Genomic DNA, 22,274 nt, shown 5'->3' on the forward strand with positions numbered 1-22,274 from the left:
CAATAGAAAGAGATTCAGTTTCAGATACTTCAACTTTCATTCATGTAATTTAGGACCTACTACAGCTCCCTTAAGATATGTTATAAAAATACAGCTGCTGTGAGGATAAAAGCACCAGGAGCCATTCAGGCTAAATCAGGAGACATAATGTTTAATAATCAGTTGAATGTGAAGACTCATCAATTTGACGAATGGTAAGTACTGTACGGAGTGAAAAAGTCTTAAAGAACATCACAGGTATAGTAACAAAGTGGACAGTTCCTAGCTGTCTTTTTAAAATTCTTTAGACGGGTTTATTAACATGATAGATATCTGTATGAATTTCTCTTTCTCTTTGCATAATAATTTCTAATGCTCATACAATCATGGGAGTTAGAAGCTGTGAAGATTGTAGGTGGACATTTATTTCGTTGATTTGTAGGTGTTTATAAGGCAATAGTACATATATTCACTAGGTTTCTGCTTTCCAAATTCTCCATTGATTTCTCTTCTGTTATTTCAAAGTCACCTTTATTGAGATATGCAACTGCTACATTCCCCTGACAGAGACAGGATATTAGGCTGAATAGGCTTTCAGCTTAATCCAGTCTGGCTGTCATAAAGTCTTACAAACTGTAAGTTCCAGAAATTAAAAAGATCCAAATTATTAGTGGAGACTCAAAAATATAATACAATCATACAAAATAATTACCAACAGGACTCCTTTACTTTACAAACATATAAAATGCACTTACTTTGAGGGTGAGAAGGGAGAAAAAAATCCTTCCATTAGAAAATATAGTCACAAAGCTTTGAACAAATAAATTCACACACTGCAGAGTACACACACACACACACATGCAGGCAGGCATGCACAAACGTACACACACGGGTGCACACATACACACACACACACACACACACATGCTTAGAGTTTACACTGCATTCTTCTGATGCCATGATTATTATTTTATTTGTACACCCACCTTTACTGCACATTCTAAACAAACAATAGACAACAGTGTAAAGACTTTTTTTTCCCTTAAAACTGCAACAAAACAAGTCTCAACATTTGCAAAACATTCCTTTATTATTAGAAATAAATTATTTTGTATAAAAATTAGCATGCGTTGACCATTGCATTTATTTTAGCATAACCCAGGACTTAGTTCAGTCAGCCGTCACAAGAAACAAACTCATTTTCTTTTACGAGTTGAACAATGTAGGACAGGAAAGGAAATTGTCACAATCACAAAAAAGTACTTACAAATATAACATCAGACATGATTTATTTCAACAGTTTTTTTTTTCACAAGCTAACATTTGTTTTCCTTTTGTGATTTGCTTCCTTTTGTGAGTGAACAGTTCAGAAGCTTGACACTCTGCCTCTATGTTATAAAACTGGATTTTCCTTCCCCTGTCTCTTTTTGCCTTTTGTCTCTTGTTTAATCCTTGTTCTTTAGGAGACTGACTATTTATTTGAATGTAGTCTACTGACATTTTCAGGACTGAATTCTGGTGGTGGTAAAGTCTATGTTTGCAAGATCCAATCCTGCAGATCTTCCAGTAAATTTCATCCCTGCTCAGTTTGCCTGATTGCTGTAACTGACATAAGTTGTCTTGGTAGAGGAGGCTGCAAATAAAAATAAAATAAAAAACAAAAACAAAATCAAAACAAACAAACAAAAAAAAAAGTTCAGGAATTTTAGAATCAAGAGAGAAGGAAAAAAAAACATACTTAGCATTTGAACTCAGACAGTGTCTTGCTATATTTTTTAACAATATGGGCTATATTCACGGAATAAAGTAAGACTATTTAAGAATGTATAGAAATGGTGATTAAATTGGATCTCAAGTTCTGTGCCCTTGATAACAATGTATTTTGTTGATGATTTGTGCAAGCAGAGGTCAATAGAGAGGAATAATGATGAGTGGTTTCAGCATACCCACAACAGAATTTCAACATCTGGTATTATTTTGACTGAATTGTATATAGACAGTTTTTACTTTAGAGATTGGAATTCTCTTTCTCTTCTACTGGTTAAAGACAACTTTGCAGCTCGTGGTGGTTTGTCCATCTAGAAGAACCTTTATGTTTCTTGAAAGGAGCAAAGACTAATCTAGGAAACATCTCTCCAAATTAGTGAAACTGAGTATGTAGTCCCTACAGCACCTACTGTTATAACCATTATAAGGATGGTTTCCTTATATTGATGGTCAGCAGATCATGTCTTCTTTCGAGCAAAGCTGATACCCCTTGTTCAGAATGAGGCAATATGTTGAGAAAGTTCAACATCTTTACTATCGTTAACATGAAAAACTGATTTTTTAATGAAAGTTTGCATGAGGTTCTAGCCCTTACATCTTATCCTTTTGCTATAAAAATATTAAAAATATGCTATAAAAATATGACTTATGTGATATCACTCAAGGTTAATGTAACAGTGGGAGGATGAAAGTGGTGGCATTAGGTCTTTCTTAAATTAATTCTCTAATTTTATATCAGTTTGGTACATGGAAAATCAGACTGCTAGGGGACTGAGTCTCTTTTTTGTCTCTATAATAAGGTCTGTGTTAGACTGCATAGAGAGGAATTTGGCTTTCTAAATATGTTTTATATTACATCTGGTACAGACATGTTCTGCTTACAATACTGAAGAATTCAGCTGACAAGATGAAAATAATTTGATGGTAAAAAAGTTTCCTCATCTATAGATTCAAAAGTTCTATTCCGATACTTTCCTTTCTTCCTTCAATTTCTTGTTTTCTGTATAGAATCTGGTGACAACTGCTGAGATAGATAGGAAAAGCAATCTTCTTGCTAACTCCTAAATTCAGCCCAACAATCTCATGATATGTGAAGAATAGATTACAGAAACTAAGTGATGACAATTTCTCACTTCTGCATCAAAGATTAAACTAAATAAAGGATCATTAAAATTGACACAAAATAATAGTGGGTAGTATAAATAACTGAATTTTCTTTGGTTTTCTGAGAAATTTGATCCTAATACTGCACGTGTAATTTTTTAAGACACAGCAGAACCATGATGATTAACATATCACTATAAACTTTGTTCCCTAAGAAGGTATATATAAGAATGAATAATCAAAAGAAAGCTTCAAAATGTAATATTTCTTACTTTCATTTGCACAGGTAGCTCTAGTACTTTGTGTCTGGAAAAGCTAGTTCATGAAAGAATTACTTTTGGCACGTGAAGGAAGTCATTCACATAATTGATCATAGTAGTTGAGCACCAATATGAAACAGCTTTATTTGCATGTATTGGGACACTTGAAGCAAATATAGCCTCATTTACATCTTCCAGATCTTTCAGATGGGATGTACTGATCCCATCTGAACTCTCCCATGCTCCCACAGCTGGATTTCTGAGAGGATTCTATTTTTCCTTTTGCCCATTAAGTTCCTACTGAAAATAACACAGGACTGCTGAAATGGCACCAAGTTTTTAAAGTATAAAAGGATTTTGTTCCCAGCTAAGAAATAACAAATAAATGCACATCTGTAAACTCTGCACACTTGGGAACAAAAGAACAAAACGGTCAGAGCTTATTTTTTTTCCCTTTCCCTGAAAATAGGCCGAGATACACGATCAGGTTAAGCTAGCTTACCATATTATCTTGTATGAGCTGAGTTCTGCAATAACTTTACATGTGCGTGTGTTTAGCCTGCAGCAATGTAACATAATCAGATTTATCACATCTCAGTAAGCTGAATTATCTGAGGACATTTGCAAGAAGCTCAAAATACAAAAATATGGTAGTTGCTACACCTCATCTGATATAGAGTAACTTGTTAAATTTTTGTAATTTTGTTGTATATCTGAGAATTAAATAGTTTTAATATAATTAGTCTAGAATTGATCAAGAAAAAATTATCCTTTTGAGTTCTGAGTGTTTCTACTTTAAAAAATGACAGCACAGGAAGTTAGCATAGAGAGTAGTTTGAAATATATTAAATCTAATCTCATCTCCAAACAATCTTTGTTTTTTTTTTCACTTGATAAACGTTGCACATATCTTTATAGTTCAGTGGAATAAGCCTAGAGTTCCTGTTTGGGGATCTGAAAGCTTCAGCAGCTGGTGTCCTGCTCTTGAAGACTGTTAGCATTTCACAGTAACAACACGAACCACATTTGGCAAGCATAGATGGCCAGAAAAAGTAACGGACTTGGCTCAAAATATTTCTGGGAATTAACAGTCTTTTATAGCTCCAGTTACTACTTTGCTGTTGGAACAAGACAAAAATAAAAAATAAAATAAATATAATAAAATAAAATAAAATATAATAAATTAAAATAAAATAAAATAAAATAGGATCTAAAACAATTCAGAATGATTATTCTGATCTGATCTATATGCATTTAAAGCACTTGCCATTGCTATGCCTTCTGTAACTGCATCTGGATATTTTTTTTCATCGTATCTCCCAGAAACAATTTGTTTTCCACTATGAATGTATTTAAAAAAAAACAAAAAAACCCCAAAAAAAACAAAAACAAAAAAAAAAAGACACCAAAACAAACAAACAAAAACTAACAAAACAAAACCATGAATGTATTTATGTGGAGACAACATAGAATAAAGTGTGTTACATGGAACAGGACAGACTAGATAGAACTGTCTCTAGATAGGAAGAAAAAGGAATTATCTGACTGTCTCACCCTATTTCTCACCTAGTGATGGTGTTGCTATCATTACCAGTATTTGTTCTTGGTAAATGGTGGGAAACACTACCCACTTCTGGTATCCTAGGAGTAGACTGATATTTTGCAATCAGCCTCATATACTATCGCTGCAAAGAAAAATCTATCTCACATGGAGTCAGTGAAAGAAAAAAATTTGCTATATTGAGAAGTTGTTCCTATTGACCTAGTGAAAAAGGCTTATGTGGCATTGTGTACTAGTAATTCACAGGAACTTCCAAAAATTTTGATAACTATTTTGCGGAAGAAAGAAACCCACCTTGAGGCCTAGAGCTCAATTACATAGGGAGAGCTCTCTAGAGTGCAAATGACTTGACTCTGAATTTTAGCCTATGAAGTATTATGATGCCTGGATAAAAGCCTAGTCAGGATACACTCCTAGTGAGCTTGGGATTATATAGATCTGTTACTGTTAAAATCATGTTTAGAGCACAGTAAATAAGCATTACTCTGCATACATGCACTACTGGAGAAGCAGACTTGTTTCCAATAGCAGCTGTTGCCATGAATTATGCATAATCAAAGTTTAAGGAATATCAGAAAGAGCATTTCTTAATTAGGTACAGTAGATAAACATCAGATACCCAAGATTTTCTTATTAATACTCTTTCTCACCCTACTGTGAAAACCCTCCTTTGTCCTTTCCTCAGAAGTTTACAAATTTGCATACTCAGGAAAAGTTTTCTTTTGGTGCCTTCTTGAAGATTTGCAAAATTATTGAGTTCTTCATATTCCTACACTCTTATTTGATCCACAAATTTCTATGTCTCTTTTTTTTTGTCCTTTGTTATATATCACAATCTGAATCTGTATAAACCCATAGCTCACTCTAGCAGTTTTAAGCATTTTGAGGGGTCGTGAGTTTTTCAAGTGAAATAGTTTGTTCTCAGTATCCTCCATGCACCAGCAACTATAGTATGGTAAACTTACAAATTATTATATAGCCTTCAATCTGGAAAACTCTGATTGAATTCAGTTGGGGGTTTCAATTTTCATAAATAAATACAATATTTTTCTGAAAATTTGGTACTGCTTTGTCTTAATGTGCTCAACCAAAATAGTACTATTTAATCATCTGTCAACACCATCACAAAGTAATAAAAACTAAAAATAAACCATGTCATATCTAAAATATGTAAAATGACTGAAAAATTTAACTGTAACAGCTGTTGTCCATCACATGCGAACCCTAACTGCTCAATAGAAAACAATTCTACATTGCTAAGCACTGGGAGTAAAGTTAATGGCTCTGCTCATATTTGATTATTATTGTTATTATGAAGTCCAATTTATAAGATGGTATGTCACATGGTAGAATGGAAGCTATAAACTCTGTTTTCTTCTATTCTAGAGCAACTTAGAGATGTAACAAGATTCAAGAACTTTCCTGACATGGGAAAGAATTTTTTCCCTTTACAAACTGGTGACATATCAGAACATGTAATGATTATGTTTTATATGAATTATCACCATTTTGTACCAAGATGAGTAAGACCACAACAAAAACCTGGATGGGAAGCATTATTCTGGAAAGTGTTAGTCATGAGTCATGATAAATGAACAAGTCAACAAATTTGAGCTGAGTGGAAAGGTAAAAAGCATAATTTTCGCTACCATATCTAACTGCAAAATAAAAGCAATGTTAACTGTTTCCATTATACATTTTTTCAAGAGCCTTTGAGTTTTGAATATACAATGATGACCATAAATACACCTCATGAACTGTCAGGACATATCACAACTGGCACAGCAATGCACAACACAGCAAATTAGCACTAGCTAAAACAAATTATTTTTGAAAGATGTGGCTTTTCAAAATCTGCTTGTGCTTTTTTGTTTCTTTACTAGCATCCTTGAAAATCAAATTCTTTGAAACAACTCTAGACATTCCTGTATTTAGCAGTACATGAATTCTGACACATCTCTGGATTCATGCAGAACAAGCAACAAAAATAATAAAGTTTATTATTAAAAGAAAGTGCATTCTTGTGAACGTACATCTATTATGATGTGCTGCCACTTTTGACCATGGGAAAGTCTACAGATGACTTACTGTTGGTTTCAAGACTTTCACACAGTTCAGTCTTGACCTCGCCATTTGGTCTGTCGTTTCCTTTTTGGGTCAGTTTGCTTTGCATTGTAGCAGCTGTCACTACAGCCTTGAAGCTCCGCTTCCGTTTTTGAACATTCTGCTCTGGATGAAAAATGATAATATAAACCTTGGGCATGTAGAGCATGCCCAGAGACACAGAAGCACTTAGACTCATGGAGATAGTAAGTGTAGTTGTCTGGATGTACATCTGGGAAAGGAAAGAAACAACAACATAAAAATCATTGTTATGTTGATTTAATATAAGAAGGAAAACAAAGTAATTATCTTAAAAGTAGTATGTGGAAAAGGAACATACATCAGAAGAACTCTTGGCTTTGGTTGCTTTTAATTGTAGCTGAGTATGGCTGTTTCATGTTGGTTTTATAACCTTAAGAGTAGGTGATAGAAACAACATAATATTCCTGAAACTTCATTCTCATAAAAGTAACCCAGATGCTGAAGCAAACAGAGCTTTAGAAAAGAAACAGTATGTCTGGACAAGAAAAGAGGAATGACAATAGGGTTAGCTGTGTATCACCTACTTTAACAGACAGAAGTTTCTACACCAATATGACATGTGGTGATTCAACAGTGCATGCAGTATGGCTCAACTGACAGCAGCATAATGCAGAATCTAACAAAATCTTTGATATACTCTTTGAGTTTCAAACTCAGAAAAAATATTACTTTCTTCATAGCGATGCTTGAATATTCTTGAGTTTGTTTGGGTTTTGTTTGTTTGTTTGTTTTCAACATTTCCCACCTACTTTTGAATTCTAATCACAATGCTCTGTTGGTACACAATAAAATTCTTAATATGTCATAGTCAAAATCAGAAAATTGAGGAACCACAAAATTACATCACAGAGGATCTCAGTTCCCTATACATACAAAGGAAAAATCTGGCATCTCTGAGCAAATCTATTTATTGTTCATTATCACCTACAAAAAGAAGGTAACTCTAGTCTTCCATGATCTCATAAAAGAAGATGACAATGATCATTCCATAAGAACAGCAAAGAGAAGTTTCTATTTGAAGAAATATTCAGCTAGTATATTATAAATACTAATTTTAGTTCTGCTCAACATTTATTTTTTCTTAGGAAATTATATTTTATTAGCCATGTTATGAAAAAAGAATTTTACTTTACAGTTCTGTGTTAGGTAGGAAATCTCTCAGTAATCCTTGTTATACTGAGAAAGATACTGAAGTAAAACCTGCTCAATACCTTGGCAGATGATTAACTGACGTTGTTGCCAGGCATGGTTTTAAGCACTGGCCAATACCATCACATTAACCTGGAGATAAGGTGGTAAGTCTGTCTGCAACGTCAGCTTCAGATCATCAGTTTTTATGAAGTGCCCTTGGGTGACTTGGCCCTTGGCAGAAAAGTAGAGATATAATAAACTGTTTTGCAGTCACTATTATAGTTGATAATTTTTAATGCCTTTCAGCCTACAAAGTTTTTCCATTAGATACTTCCTCCTTAGAGATCAAAATAAACTCTGCTCTCCCACTTAAAGCAATGTCACGTAAGAAAAAAAGCATGGACTCTGAACCATTTTATGAAGTAACTGTATATTTCTATAGAAAACTGCCAAATAGTACCACAAAAGGAGGGGTTGGCCAATCTACTCTTTAAGAAAAGACTAACGGTTCTTTAAAATCTGTAAGAAGCTGAACCCACTTTCAGGGACAGCACCAGACTGAAAAGACAATTAGCATTGCCTTTCTGTTGTGCTGAGGAAAGTTGTAGGAGCAACATATTCTTTCATTTCAATAAAATATCAAGAAAATACTTGAGGAAATGAATGCAATATAATCTTTTCTCACACCAGTGAAATAGTTCTGTTTCTTTCAATCTCTAAAATGACAGTGGTGTGCCTGAAAGCAGACCTTGAGCTATATTACGTACTAACATTTCTAATGAAAACCTTACATGGTCACATTAACAAGCAAGTTTTTTCAGACTTCTGTGGAAGGATCTCTGTGCAGATGCATGTTCACACGCAGACAGCACCACCAATGCATTCATTTCCCTCTGAACCAAATCTCCAATCAAACTGGTACAGTAGGTGGCTTTTAGTGTTAAGCATTGCATAACTGGTGTCCAAAAGTAAAAGTATTTTGGTTCCTAAAGAAGCTAAAATTTCCTAATGGGATCTTCAAAACTGAAATCAATGCAAGTAATATCTTTAAAAAAATGTACTGCGTATGAAAATTCCATTAAACATAAAAAAATCCTTTTTGAAGTCTTGCCATTTTTAAAAACCATGTCATGGTAGTTAAATGGCTAGCTAAGCCTCACCCATGGATTCTGTAACAAAAACTGGTTTTTAAACATGTATTGTTTTATTCCTTATCAAGTACCCAAGCTGTAACGCTTGTCTTCTGTCATGGTTCAGTATAAAGTGAGATGATAGAAAGGATAAAGAACCTCCGAATGTTATAGGTAAAATAAGTACATTATTTAATAGCCATATTAACAACAAATCTATGCATTATAGTAGATCTCAGTGACCTTTTTTGCAATAAGAGGTCCCAGAGTGCCAAGATGTAATTTTGGTCACTGTAATATAAAGAAAATATTAAGCTATTTGAGAGTGTCCAAAGGAAGGCAATGAAGATGGTGAAGGGTCTTAGGGGGAAGCTGTATGGGGAGTGGCTGAGGTCACTTGTTTTGCTCAGCCTGGAGGAGAGGAGACTGAGGGGAGACCTCATTGCAGTTACAACTTCCTCAGGAGGGGATGAGGAGGGGTAGACACTGATCTCTTCTCTGTGGTGATCAGTGACAGAAGTTTTTTGGATATTAGAAAAAGGTTCTTCACCCAGAGTGTAGCTGGGCACTGGAAGAGGCTCCCTGCGGAAATGGTCACAGTACCAAGTCTGACAGGTTTCAAGACTTGAATGATTATCTCAGTCATATAGTGTGACTCTTGTGGATGGTCCTGTATGGGGCTAAGAGCTGGACTTGATGATCCTTGTGGGTCTCTTCGAATTCAGCATATTCTGTGATTCTGTGAAATACTAAAGATGCTTCTCTTATTATGTCAATGTCTGCTTAGACATTTACATTCAATTAAGTTTCAGAAGTGAAACAACTCTAAATCTAATTATACATGCGTGGAAATAATAAGAACTTATGGATTTCACTATACTTAGTGAAAATATTTTGCATGAGGTATGTCATTACATCTATTTTCTATGGATTTAATTGATGATCAGTACAACAGCTTATTTTAAAAAATGTTACTTTCGTGTTGCCCATTACAGTTCTTCTGCAGCGGGGTTTATTTCTAATGATTGCTGTGGTTTTGAACCAGCTGCTATAATTATTGAAACATTTAAAATAGAGTGAGCTGGGAGTTTTTGGACAGGACAGTTTTCAAATGGCGAATGTAGTCTTTAGAGGGCTTCAGTTTTAGGGATCCTGTTGTTCATGGATCACCCATACTACTTACCCTTTAATGACCCAGTGAGAAAGAAGGGTTTCAAGAAATTTGCTAGGCCTTGAGAGGAAGGCTTTGAACACATGTACACCTTGTGTGGAGTGTGTACATTAGTCTGATTTCATATGCTAATGAATTGCTATTTGGAGACTGACTGAGTTGTCAGTGATAGTGTGAATCTGATTTTTTTTCCTACTGTAATCATAGAATAGTCTGGGTTGGATGTTAACCTTTAAAGGTCATCTAGTTCAGTCCCCCTGCAGTGAGTAGGGACATCTTCAGCTAGACCAGGTTGTTCAGAGCCCCTTCCAACCTGACCTTGAAGGTTTCCAAGCATGGGGCACCTACCAACTTTCTGGGTAAACTCTTCCAGTGCTTCACCATGTTCATCATAAAAAAAATCCTTGAATCTAGTCTGAATCTACCCTCTTTTAGTTTGAAACCATTACCCCTTGTCCTATCACAAGAAGCCCTACTTCTTTTTTAAATGGTTATTTGCAAGTTAAATGTCTATTTATAGGACAGGAACATCTCCTGCATTTAATCCTTCTGTCTTTGGAATCCCCATTCTTGCAGCCTGATGAATCACAAGTCTAGCAAACAGGATACCTACCACATACTTGGTCTGACTTCTGTCTGACTCTTCCCTTGTTTTATCCCTGACTAGAGGACAATGATGTTTTATGGCTGTGCATTCTGGGTACTTTTATTATTCTGGGAACATAACTACCTGTAACTTTAACAGAATTAGCTGCTCTAAAAATCAAGGAGCAACAAAAGTAGTTCAGTTTAATAAGATATGAGGTCTGAATAATTTTTCATGTGTCTCACAGTGGTAGCTCACTCGAAGTTACAACAGAATAAAGGTTCCTTTCTCAAAATGATTCATAGCTACACTGAAATGAATTTCAGTCCTCCTCACACTAAAATCCCTTCTGAACTACAAACTTTTTGTCCAATAATGCCTTTCACAGATGTAACAAAGACTGCTATATCTATTCTCCTTGTTCTTGACAGTCAGAAGATACAAGTCAGAAAACTAAAATATTGGTAGCAAAAGAAAAAAAACCACTTTATACTATGGGAAAAACTTGACGCCTAAATATCTTCCTGTCTCCATCCCCCACCCCAACCCCACTTCAGAACCGATATAGGATTTTTTATGTACAGATTTTAACCTGTCCAATTGACAAAGAATTCCTCACAAAAGGCTGTCTCTCATGTAAAAGATTTAGATCCCCACTTAGACATATGATCTTTCTATCTCACAAATGACCTGGACCCTTTCCTCATCAGAAGGATCCCAAAAGCTTGGTAATATAGCCTCAACAGCTAAAATAGAAATTAGTGTGTAGTTATTTAGGGATTTTCTATCTTCTACCATAGATTCCAGGAGTATGTATCTCATTCTTTCTACTTAGAAACCTAAAATGTTACATAGGAAATATTGTGGCACAGAAAGATGCTATTTTATTAGAACACAGATACTCTCATGAGTTCTTCAATTTTAAAGTACTTGAAACTGAATTGCCCCCCTGGTAACCTGAAAAATTTCTATTCATCAAAGCAGCTGTGTGCACCAAATTGTTCTAGTGCAGACAGCTGAATGACTATGTCTTAGCTAGGCTTCACTGCTTGGAAACAAAATTTCCCCCAGCTTCTCAGTAGTATCCCATCATTCTGGTGCTTGCTGAGGCAAAGTTCATGACAAAGCAACCCCTTTCACTAGAGGAAAAGAAAAATAGTGGTAATGTTACAACTTTGTCCAGATTGCTTCCTTGGTTTAAGTCCTCCCCTATTTTCACATGTAAGATTATATCCAGGCTCTCTACAGAACTGCTAATTTTTTCATCCTATTTATTTTTCTTTTCTGCTCAGTTTCAATAGGTCAAATAGAGAGTACCTTTCAACCATTCTCTTCCCTAATCTGTTTTGATAGTGTTTCCTGGAAAGGTGGGAGATATGGCTACTGTGATCCCTTGAGTAAATTTTAAATTTGCAGCACTTTTGTGCAAGCTCTCTTAACTTCTAGTACTTGTAACACATATGAACAAGTCCAGCAGTTAATGAAGTGTTAAACCAGAGGGAACTCAGTGCATCTCAAGCTATGAGTTTGCCTAGTGTAGAGTCAATTCAGCTGCTTGCAGTCCAAAAAGAAACGGATGTTTAAAAAGACACAGCTGGTCTAATGATTCTCATTGGCTAATTCTATACAATTTTCCCTTTAGAAGCATCTTTCTCCACAGGCTATAGCAATAGCCTTGGTATCAAACACTAGAGTCTGAACCATCCTGCTGAGACAGATATACAGAGACAGGCACTCTTGAACACGTCCCACACTGATAGCAACAGAGAAGAAGATTGAATTATGATTTAATTTTTCCTTTATACTTATTACCAAATTTTTTATGTCTCTTATATGAATCTTCTCAGCTCCTTCAGCTCGTTTGATTTTATAAGGCCAGACCTGTAGCAAGTTTTTTTCCTCAATAGCTTTTTTGCCTTCACTCTCAGCTGTTAGAAGCCTTTAACAGACCATTTATAACCAGGAAATAAATGATACATCATAAAATGTCATCTATCTACAGGCATCCCTCAGATTGGGTAAGACACCAAAATGGTCCCTCTTTGTTTGTGGTGGAGAAAACATGAGTCTTTTCTCAGGAAAACACTGAAAGCATTCATAGCCCTCCTCCCTGTGCTGTAGAGGGAAGGCGTCTTGTTGTGGCCTTTCAACATATAAAGGGGGTTATAAGAGAGGCAGAGAAGAGACTTTTTACCAAGGCCTGTAGTGACAGGAAAAGGGGCAACAGTTTTATCCTGAAAGAGGGTAGATTTAGGTTAGACATAAGGAAAAAATCTTTTACAATGAGGGTGAGACACTGGAACAGATTGCCCAGAGAAGTTGTGGCTATCCCATGCCTTTAAGTGTTCATGGCCAGGCTGGATGGGGCCCTTATCAACCCGGTCCAGGGGAAGGTGTCCCTGCCCATGGCAGGGGGGTTGGAACAAGATGATTTTTAAAGATGCCTTCCAACCCAAATATTTGTATGATTCTATGATTCATAGCAACATGATACTTTCTCAACATGACAGACAATAATGCCAATTGTCATTTCTATTAGCAAATGCACCTCTTACCATAAAATTTAAAAAAAAATTTAATTTTTTTGCCTGTTTCAATTTTTAAGTTTTTTTCTCTTCTCTTCCCTTTGCTTGTTTCAGTATGCCAGTTTCAGATGCTTTAGTTCTTCTGTAACTGCTAAATTTGAAAAAGCTTTCTGTTCATGTGTGACACCTGTAGACATAGTCTGTGATTTTGCAGAAAACATCACAGAACATTGGCACCAGAAATTATGCTGTTCTGTGACAAAAGTTGGAGAAGATAAGATAAAGAAATGTTGCATTATTAAATGTTCTGCTCATTGGGAAGGAGCAAAACTTTTGAAGGGAAATAAAGGTTCATATTTAGTTCATCTACAACATTTATTATAATATTTTATAATAAACTAGTAATAAACTGAAGTCTGTTTCTTTATTGTTGTCCATCCTGTGCACTGCCTAGTAGATCTTTAAAGTAATTTAAAATATCAGTACATAAATTGATTCTTTTTTCTTCTTGTAAGATAGGTTAAATATCACACTGTCTTATAACTTAAATATACTACAGCACAAAATTTATTGCAGTTTTATGGTTTTTAAAGTCCATGTGAATCACACTTCTCATCAGCTTACTATAAATAGAGCCACTGTAGTCAGTAATTCACAAAAGATCAGTCTCTACTATGTCCGTTGTAGTGTATAAATCAGTCCTGATATTCAGTAGTACTGAGTTACAAAAGTTCAAGTAGAAATTTAGCACTCACGATTTGTAAAGCTAATCTAAACCATCCTCAAATACAAGTAAAAATAGTCAATGAATATATTGGGAAAAGTCTGCTATATGGAAAAACTGAGAAAGGAGATTGTTTAATAGTAATTCCTATTTATATATTAATTGAATCTTCAACATAACATAGAAGCAGGATTTTTATGGTATATTGTGTTACACTTAAGATTTTCTTATTGACAAAATGCTAAACAAAGAATTTATTGTTTATCTAATTAATATCTTAGCAGCCTACTCAAAACCATAGCAAATCTTATTATTAATCCAGTTACAATTATAGCAGCTTTTCAGATTATTTAATCATTACAGGAAAATCTCATTATTAATGTAACTAAATCTGAATACGCATAACTTTTGAGAATTAATCCCTTTTCTCCAGTGATACACACCCTCTCCCTACTCCTCTGGTTCCTAAGGCCAACAAATTCAGCCCCTCACAAGATAAATAGGATTTCACAGAATACTCTGAGCTGGAAGGAACTCACAAGGATCATCAAGTCCAACTGTTAAGTGAATGGCCCATACAAGGATAAAATTCACAACCTTGGTGTTATTAGCACCAAGCTCTAATCAACCAAGTTAATCAAAAGTAAAGTTATGTTGTCAGTATCCCAAGATCCTTCACCAGGAGAAAGTGCTTATTATTGATGTCTGGTGTTCCATCCCCCTTAGTCTTGGATCTGGTTGAGGTTATATTTACACATTTTCTAACACTGCGTGTTATTTACTCTTTTTTAAAAATGAGTTCTCATCTACAGTCAGTCTATGTCCACCCATTAACTGCTTATTGATTGCAATTAAGTCCCAGTTACTTTGTTACTGAGTGGTTTCAGAGGTTTGTTAGACCTTTACCGTGTACAGTTCACCAAGTTAAGCTGAAACAATTTAGGCAGCAGTTTCCCAACTGCTGGACAACCATTGCCACAACCAACAAAAGCTCAGGATATAAGCCAAAATATATCCCAAATACCCACATTGACATGTCAATACAAAGTCTGTAGACTTTTCCTAGTAAAAAAACCCACTCCCTATATTTATTGAGTGGCTACTGGATATTCTGCAAAACCTTACTTCAAATTTTATCTGATAAAAACTATTCCTTTATCATAAGATTTCCAAAAAACCTTCAAATCACTCTCATATTACTTTCAAACACTTAGAAAATTAAAACTCTCTTTCATCAAATGCATTCTGATTTTCACAACTTAGACTTATCCATTGAGATAAGATGCTGCACAATCTAGAGAATAATTTTATTTTTGCAATTTTATCATTTTTAGCAGAATTTAAATGATATAACTTGTTTATTATTAATTCAGTCTTCAGCTATTTACTTAGAATGCTGATTGTATTTACCCTAAGGCTAAATCAACTAGCAAATGTGGCAGGTGGACAACTATTTAAAATAAATTAACGTAGGCTCAAACATTTTCAATTACAATCCATTTGAAAATATGGGAGGTGCATTTTGGAACACTTAAAACTTAAGGACCCAGTTGGTAAACCCAAAATTGTTGCTTTTATATGCATAATTGTCTAGTGATGAAAAAGGGAAAGAAAGAGAACTGCCTATAGTGAACTAAGATGCTTCCTGGGGAAAAAGAAAAGTGTGGTCTGAATTTAATTCATATCTCAGGATTAAAATAAAAACTAAATGTTTTTCTATTCCACAGAGAGACCATTGATGTTGACTAACACATTCTTATAACTAGAATATATTGCTGAGAGAGCATTATTTTTTGTCCAGTTTTGAAGTACATATACTATTGCAGTCCTGTCTTTTTAAAATTCCCAATGCTGACTAAAGATCTATTTCCTATAATCATAAAACATAAAAAAGATTAACTTTAATTCCTGTTTTATTATGCTACTAACTGTATTTTAGTTTCTTTTTTTCTGAAGACTTTAAAATATGTATTATACCTGAGGTAAAGAGATAAGTGTGCCCTAAAAATACTGTAAAACAACTTCTAACTCTGTAATAATTAACTTACTACTAGGTTTAGTTTTAAAATGTGTTTATTTATGTAGTGTACATAGCTTGAGTGTCAGAGTTTAAGTACCTGATAAAGAGAAATATTAAGTGAACTACACATGTTCAGAAGATAATTTTACTTAGCATCTTCAAGCAGGGCATAATTAAGTTACTCTGTCATACAAAATGATGGAGGCTTAAATAAGTAACAGCTGGTTACCCCAATGGCTGTACAACTGCAGGGCAGCCTTTGGCAGGAACAACTGTGCAAACACAATCAATACATTATGCTAATGGGAACAATGTAATGAGCAAGGAAGCAGCTAAAATGGAATGACAGAAAGAAAAACAAACACTCAAACATGTCCCTGCAGCCCTTAGCAAGCATTTCAGTTGCAATTTGTGAACAGAAATCTTACAATGGCTGTACTTAAGTACTAGTCTTTTCTAGAAATGTTCACTATGTCCACTCCTTATGTCAGAATAAATTTAATCGCAGCCAGATGAATCCACCGATTCCTTGGTTTCAGTGAATTTACACTGAATTAGTCCAAGTGGTGAATTAATCAAAACTTATACTATTGAAAATATTTTTCCATTTTTTTTTCTCTGATATTGTAACAAAAATAAATTAACTAAACTGCAGTAGTAGTGGTCAAACTTAGACTTAAAAATCTGAACATTTCCTCATTTCCTCCCTTTTGCTACTAATCTCAAAAGGTCTCACATGTGTGTTTAGTTGCCTTGGTATCGCTCCGATTTTTTTGTTCTGTAATTTATTGTGACATTGCTCCAGTATAGAGTTTCTGTTGATTCATTCCCTGAAGAAGACCACTGTGAATTCCCTGCCTCATTTTGCAGCAGGAAGAAACACCCACTAACCTGAATGGGATTTTAGAAGCAGGCACCAGGTTCCCAGCTTCATTGCAGAAAGTATGTTGCGTGCTAAACAAAATACATTCTGTGCTGCAATTAGCCCACAGCCTTTTTTCAATGTCCTCTGCAAAAACATTTCAAAATAGGACTTTTCAAAATAAGTCTTTTCAAGACTTTTGAAAGAGTCTATGCTGCATGATAAACATGATATATTCTGTGCTGCTCTGATAAGCTTTAAATTTCTTGTCTACCCAGAGAATTCTCAAGGCAAGGCACGATTCTGCTTACTCCCACAGAAATGTGCAGTATGATCTTAGAGGTCCATCTGATAGAGAAGTGAAGACACACACACCTGCCTCTGCCCCCCTGCTCCACCCATGCAAATCATCTTTCTACCATTCACCTTCTTTTTGCTATTTCTGTGTTCAGGATGAATTGAATTTGCCTTCTTTTTGTTTTTTTCTGGTTTTTTTTTAAAATTTAACTGAACTTTCTCTGATGAGGTTTCAGTTAGTTTATCCTGGATAATAATACAGTGAATACAGTGTAGTCCTTCCACAATTTTTATATGTTATTATTGACAATTATTTATGCATTTGCATTCTCACCAGCTACAATGTCAATTACCTATTACAATAGGTAATACTGCATCTTTACTAGATTCAGCATTAGAGTATCTCTGATGTCAACATCCAACATTTGCTTTCCCTCTGTCATTCCTAACTGTCAAGAATTTTAATCCTGAAATAAAACCTAACATTTTAACCTTTCTGGATCAATGACAGGAGATAGGAACTTATGTGTATAAGGTATATAGCAGTAGATGTGTATAAATTCAAAGAGATTCAGAGCTGACTATAGTATGCCTTGGCTGTAGTACCCCCAGGGGAAATATCAGTTACCCAAACTTTTATATTACTCTCCCAAATGCAGCTAATCACGCAAGGTGCATCTGTCATACTGGGATGTTTACCCATCCATCTACTCTTGCTATGGTCTTCTCTCTATAGAGAAGACAATTTCCCTTTAGAAAGCTGCGATGCTTCCTATATAGTCATTGTTATCATCTGCCACAAGACTAGGAGAGATTTGTTGTCAACATGAAAAGATATTGTCTACAAGGACAGAACAGACCTAGATTCAAGCAGAATGTGAAGCACAGTTACCAAGAGATTTCGGTTTCCTAGTGTTCAAATTTGAACTCTAAACTTATCAAATTGTCATGTTGACCTCAACCATGACAAGTCGATGCAAAATCATCTCTCAACTTTTTAATAGCTGCAATACTCTTTGATCTACTGTATTATACAATGGTGTCAGCATTACTGCTGAGAGGGAAATGGCTCATCCCTTGTGTGATGAGTCCCTCATGACTTCTCAGTGTGAAAGAGTTCTTGTACCAGATCAAGAACTGTTTTTCCTCAATCTGTAAATCAAAAAAAACATACAAAAATCTAACTCAGTTCAATTGAATAATTTGACTACATTCTTTCCAAAAAGACTGTTTCATTTATAGTACAGTTAGTTTAGGGTAGAAGGGACCTCAGGTCTCTACTCTCGTATTTTCCTCAAAGCAGGGTCAACTGTGAAGTCAGAACCGTTGACTCAGGTCTTTATCCAGTTAAGTCTTTCAAATGCCCAAAGATAAAGAGAGACTGCACAGCCTCTCTGGGCAACTTATTGAACTCGACTGCCTTCAGAGGGAAAAACATTTTTCCTTTTATTCAAACAAATTACTTTTATTTTGATTTATGCCCAGGGTTTCCTACTCTCCTACCACACCCACCATGAAGACCCTCATTCCATTCTCTCAGTGACAACCATGTTGGCACTGGGGGCTGCTGCTCAGTCTGTCCAAAGCTGTCTCTGCTCTAGGCTGAACTAGCCCAGCTTCTTCAGTCTCTCCTCACAGAGCAAGCGCTCCAGACACCAACCACCATGGTGGTCTTGTGATGAACTTGCTCCAGGCTGTTGAGGTGTGTCTTGTAGGAGGAGGTCAGTATTTCAGATGTCACCTAATGAGAGCTAGGTAGCAAGAGATAATCCTTTCCCTCAATCTGTCTATCTGCTTCTGTTAATAGAGCCCAGGGGGCTGATGGCCCTGTTGGTGACCACGGCTCTCTTAACTCATGCACAGTTTGATGTCTGCGAGGCCTCTGTGGCCTCTTCCACAGAGTTTCTCCCCAGCCAGTCAATTCTCACTCTGTACCATTGCATGGTCTCTACCTTTCTAGGTGCCAAATTTTGCATTTTGTCTTGTTAAATTTTATGTAGTTCCTATTGGCTCAATCTTCCATCCTATCTAGGTGTCTCTGTGTGACAGCTCTTTTGTTTAGCAAGGTTGTCAACAATTATACCCCAATTTTGTACCATATAATATTTGGTCATTGGTAAAGATGCTAAACAGGATAGGACCCAGAACAGACCTTTTGTCTCCAAGTAGACCATGACATAGACCCATGATCCTCTGATGACCATCATCTAAACTTACTCTTACCTATTTCATTGTACACCAATTGAGACTATAACATCCTAAACTTAGGAACCAAAATGTTGCAGGACATAGTGTCAAAAGTCTTGCTAAAAGTAACATTCCATCCCTCCTCTCATCCATAAAAGATGTCTCATCAAAGAAAGCAATTGGGTCGGTAAAGTATGTTGACTGTTTCCAGTAACATTCTTCTCCTTCATGTGCCCAGAAGCATCTTCCAAGAGGGCTTGCTCCATGGTTTTCTCAGGGGCCAAAATAAGACAAATTGTCCTGCACATATATCTGAATATTTTTCAGCTTCTAAAATTGTTCTTAAAATTGAATACTACCTTGTTACTTATATGAAAATGGGGAAACAAAAGGTGTCACCACAAACCATATAATAGTATTAGTTATAATCAGGAAGTATTCCCTCACAAGTCTTATAGTAGTAGTAGTAGTAATAATTAGATGTGTTGCTGAATTATCTGTAATAAAAAATTGAGTAGTGTTGCTGAACTACCTAATGATTTTATTACTATTTTTCTTTCTTTGTCTCCACGGTATATGTTGGACATTTTGACCTTCCTTGTTCTGTCTTCTCGAACAAATAAAGAAGACTGAGACAGCAACCATATTTTAATTTGCTTTAATTTGATTCAGTGTGCTCCAATTTACACATTATGGATATTTAAATAACCTAAATAACGATGATACCAATAACAAATTAGTATTCAAAGTGAGATGATAAAATATGGTGAAATATGTGCGAAATATGTGCAAAATATGTGGGATTACCATCAGTTCAATTAATAATCTGCATTTTTTTATGGCACATTTTACTCGACCATTTTACACAAATTAAGGGTTCCAGTCCTCAAGGCATTTTATAAATGTTACTTATTAATATAAATAAAGCCTTTTCTTCAGTACCATGCATCCAGTGCTCAAAACCAAACCAGAATTCAACAGATTGCATATTATAAGATGTTGCCAATGTTTTAAATAGAACATCCCTTTGGTTTATATTCCCATATATCCAGATTGTTGTTGCATAGCTGCTGTAATGATTAAATAGGATGTTCCACCTCTGGAGGAAAACCAACTCAATTAGGTGAAAGAACTGAAAGGCAGTTTTCCTTCATCTTCTTTAAAATAAATTTTAAAAGGCACTTCTGTATTTTCTACTTTTAAACTATAATCAATATCTGTCGTATAACAAAATGACAAAGAACATTTGCATGCCAAATGGAACATGACCACACAATTGCTAGCTAGTAAATACTGATTTTCTGTCAGTAAAAAAAAGAACTATCCCTAGATTTGTTAGTTATGGTTCCAATGCATCTAAATACCGGAACCAACACTCCTTGTTCTTTTAAACTAATGAGATGACCTATTTGCTTTGCTTTCGGTGAACATGATTCAATAGGCTGGACTACAGCCTGCAGCCTGCAAAATGGTGGCCAGACAAGAAAGCCAGCTTTGTTGGTTGCCTAACTGATTTCTTTGACTATTCCAATTTAAATGATTTATCTTACCAGATCACACATTTTCAATGCAAAATTTAATGCTTGTCTAAATTAAAAAGCCTCTGCAAGTAGCCAGTCTGCTGGGGCTGTGTTGTCAAAGTCCCTCAATGTGCGCCAAGAAGAGATGCTTTCCTGCCAGCACAGTTACATCACTTCACTGAACAACAGATGAAAAACTAACATTAGCTTTCCTCTTTTGGCATAACTACATATTGGGATTTTGCCAGTGTAACTATGTTAGTCAGGTTTGGTATGTGAGTGTGGGTTGGTTTATTTTATTTTCTTCTCTCCAGATTTCTTGGCAAGTCTTTGTAGATATGGCCTAAGAATGCTACTCTTAATGATCAAAATGGCAACTGAAAATGACTTCCCTCTATAAGGTATTTAACTTACTAAAGTGTACTGGAAGGTTAAAAAAGTACCCTTAAGGACTTCTGTTTGATTTGATTAGAAACAAACAGTTCACTGGAAATGTTTCTTCTAGCTGTTTGATCAGAAACTCCACAGTCTTTATGTGAAGATTTTCCTACATGGGACTAGTCACAGATTTATTTTGCAGTGGAGGGGTAATAAGGTGTAGTTCACACTACAGCTTGTTCCTCTCTTCTTTAGGTGTCAGTGTAGGAACTCCACTTTTACATAAAAGTTGGCTGAAACAGAATGCTAAGCTTTTATTTATTTATTTATTTATTTATTTATTTATTTATTTATTTATTAATTTCTGGTGGAAATAAGATAACTAGACCTGGTCATATGTAAACTCCAAGTGGTTTTTATATGCATATGCTCTCTATACTTTATTCTGCCTGGTATAACCTCACCAATCCCTGTGTTAGCCTGACAGATTTTATTTTATTTCCTTCCATCATTCCTATAAACCTGGAGAACCAAGTAACTGTTGCTGTTATTTTGTCAGTGGTTGGTAAATCTAGCCTGTATTTCAGACATCTACAATATCAATTTTCCAAAAGGAAGAGGATTGTTTTTTCACACTTTTGGAAATCCGGATGACCAGCAAAAAAAGAATAAACATGGTGCAGTAAGATGCATGTTGTTATTTTATTAATTATTTAGCTTTATAACTGTATAAATAATCTGACCTGGAGTAAGAACAGTCAAATTTAGTACACCATTGTTTTTATGCTGTAGTGGTTTTTGTAAATTGTGTTTGTGACAGACTATAACAGTACAATATTTTGGATGGAAGTAACAGATGACCCACAACAATTCTAACTAAAATATATTACTGGTGTAACACACCAATAAACCCATCATATTCCATCT

The 22,274-nt window shown here is 35.3% G+C and overlaps 1 protein-coding gene across 5 annotated transcripts in view; it reads right to left on the reverse strand.

Annotated features, from left to right (window-relative positions):
* Nucleotides 1-500: 500 nt before the first annotated feature.
* The window catches only part of GRM8 (glutamate metabotropic receptor 8), a 333,772-nt gene continuing 311,998 nt past the window's right edge, over nucleotides 501-22,274 (reverse strand). For 4 of the 5 annotated variants that reach the window (XM_027639805.1, XM_027639807.1, XM_027639806.1 and 1 more), the window contains exons 10-11: nucleotides 6,760-7,006; nucleotides 501-1,612 (exon numbers count right to left, since the gene is read on the reverse strand). In XM_027639805.1, the coding sequence (XP_027495606.1) occupies nucleotides 1,563-1,612; nucleotides 6,760-7,006 (297 nt within the window). In that variant the 3' untranslated portion in view covers nucleotides 501-1,562. Of the gene's footprint in view, nucleotides 1,613-6,704; nucleotides 7,007-22,274 lie in introns of all 5 variants that reach the window. The other variant, XM_027639809.1, reaches the window with a different exon arrangement.

This window comes from Corapipo altera, unplaced genomic scaffold (assembly GCF_003945725.1).
Source record: "Corapipo altera isolate COAL_440 unplaced genomic scaffold, ASM394572v1 1b, whole genome shotgun sequence".
NCBI classification, from domain to species: Eukaryota; Metazoa; Chordata; class Aves; order Passeriformes; family Pipridae; genus Corapipo; species Corapipo altera.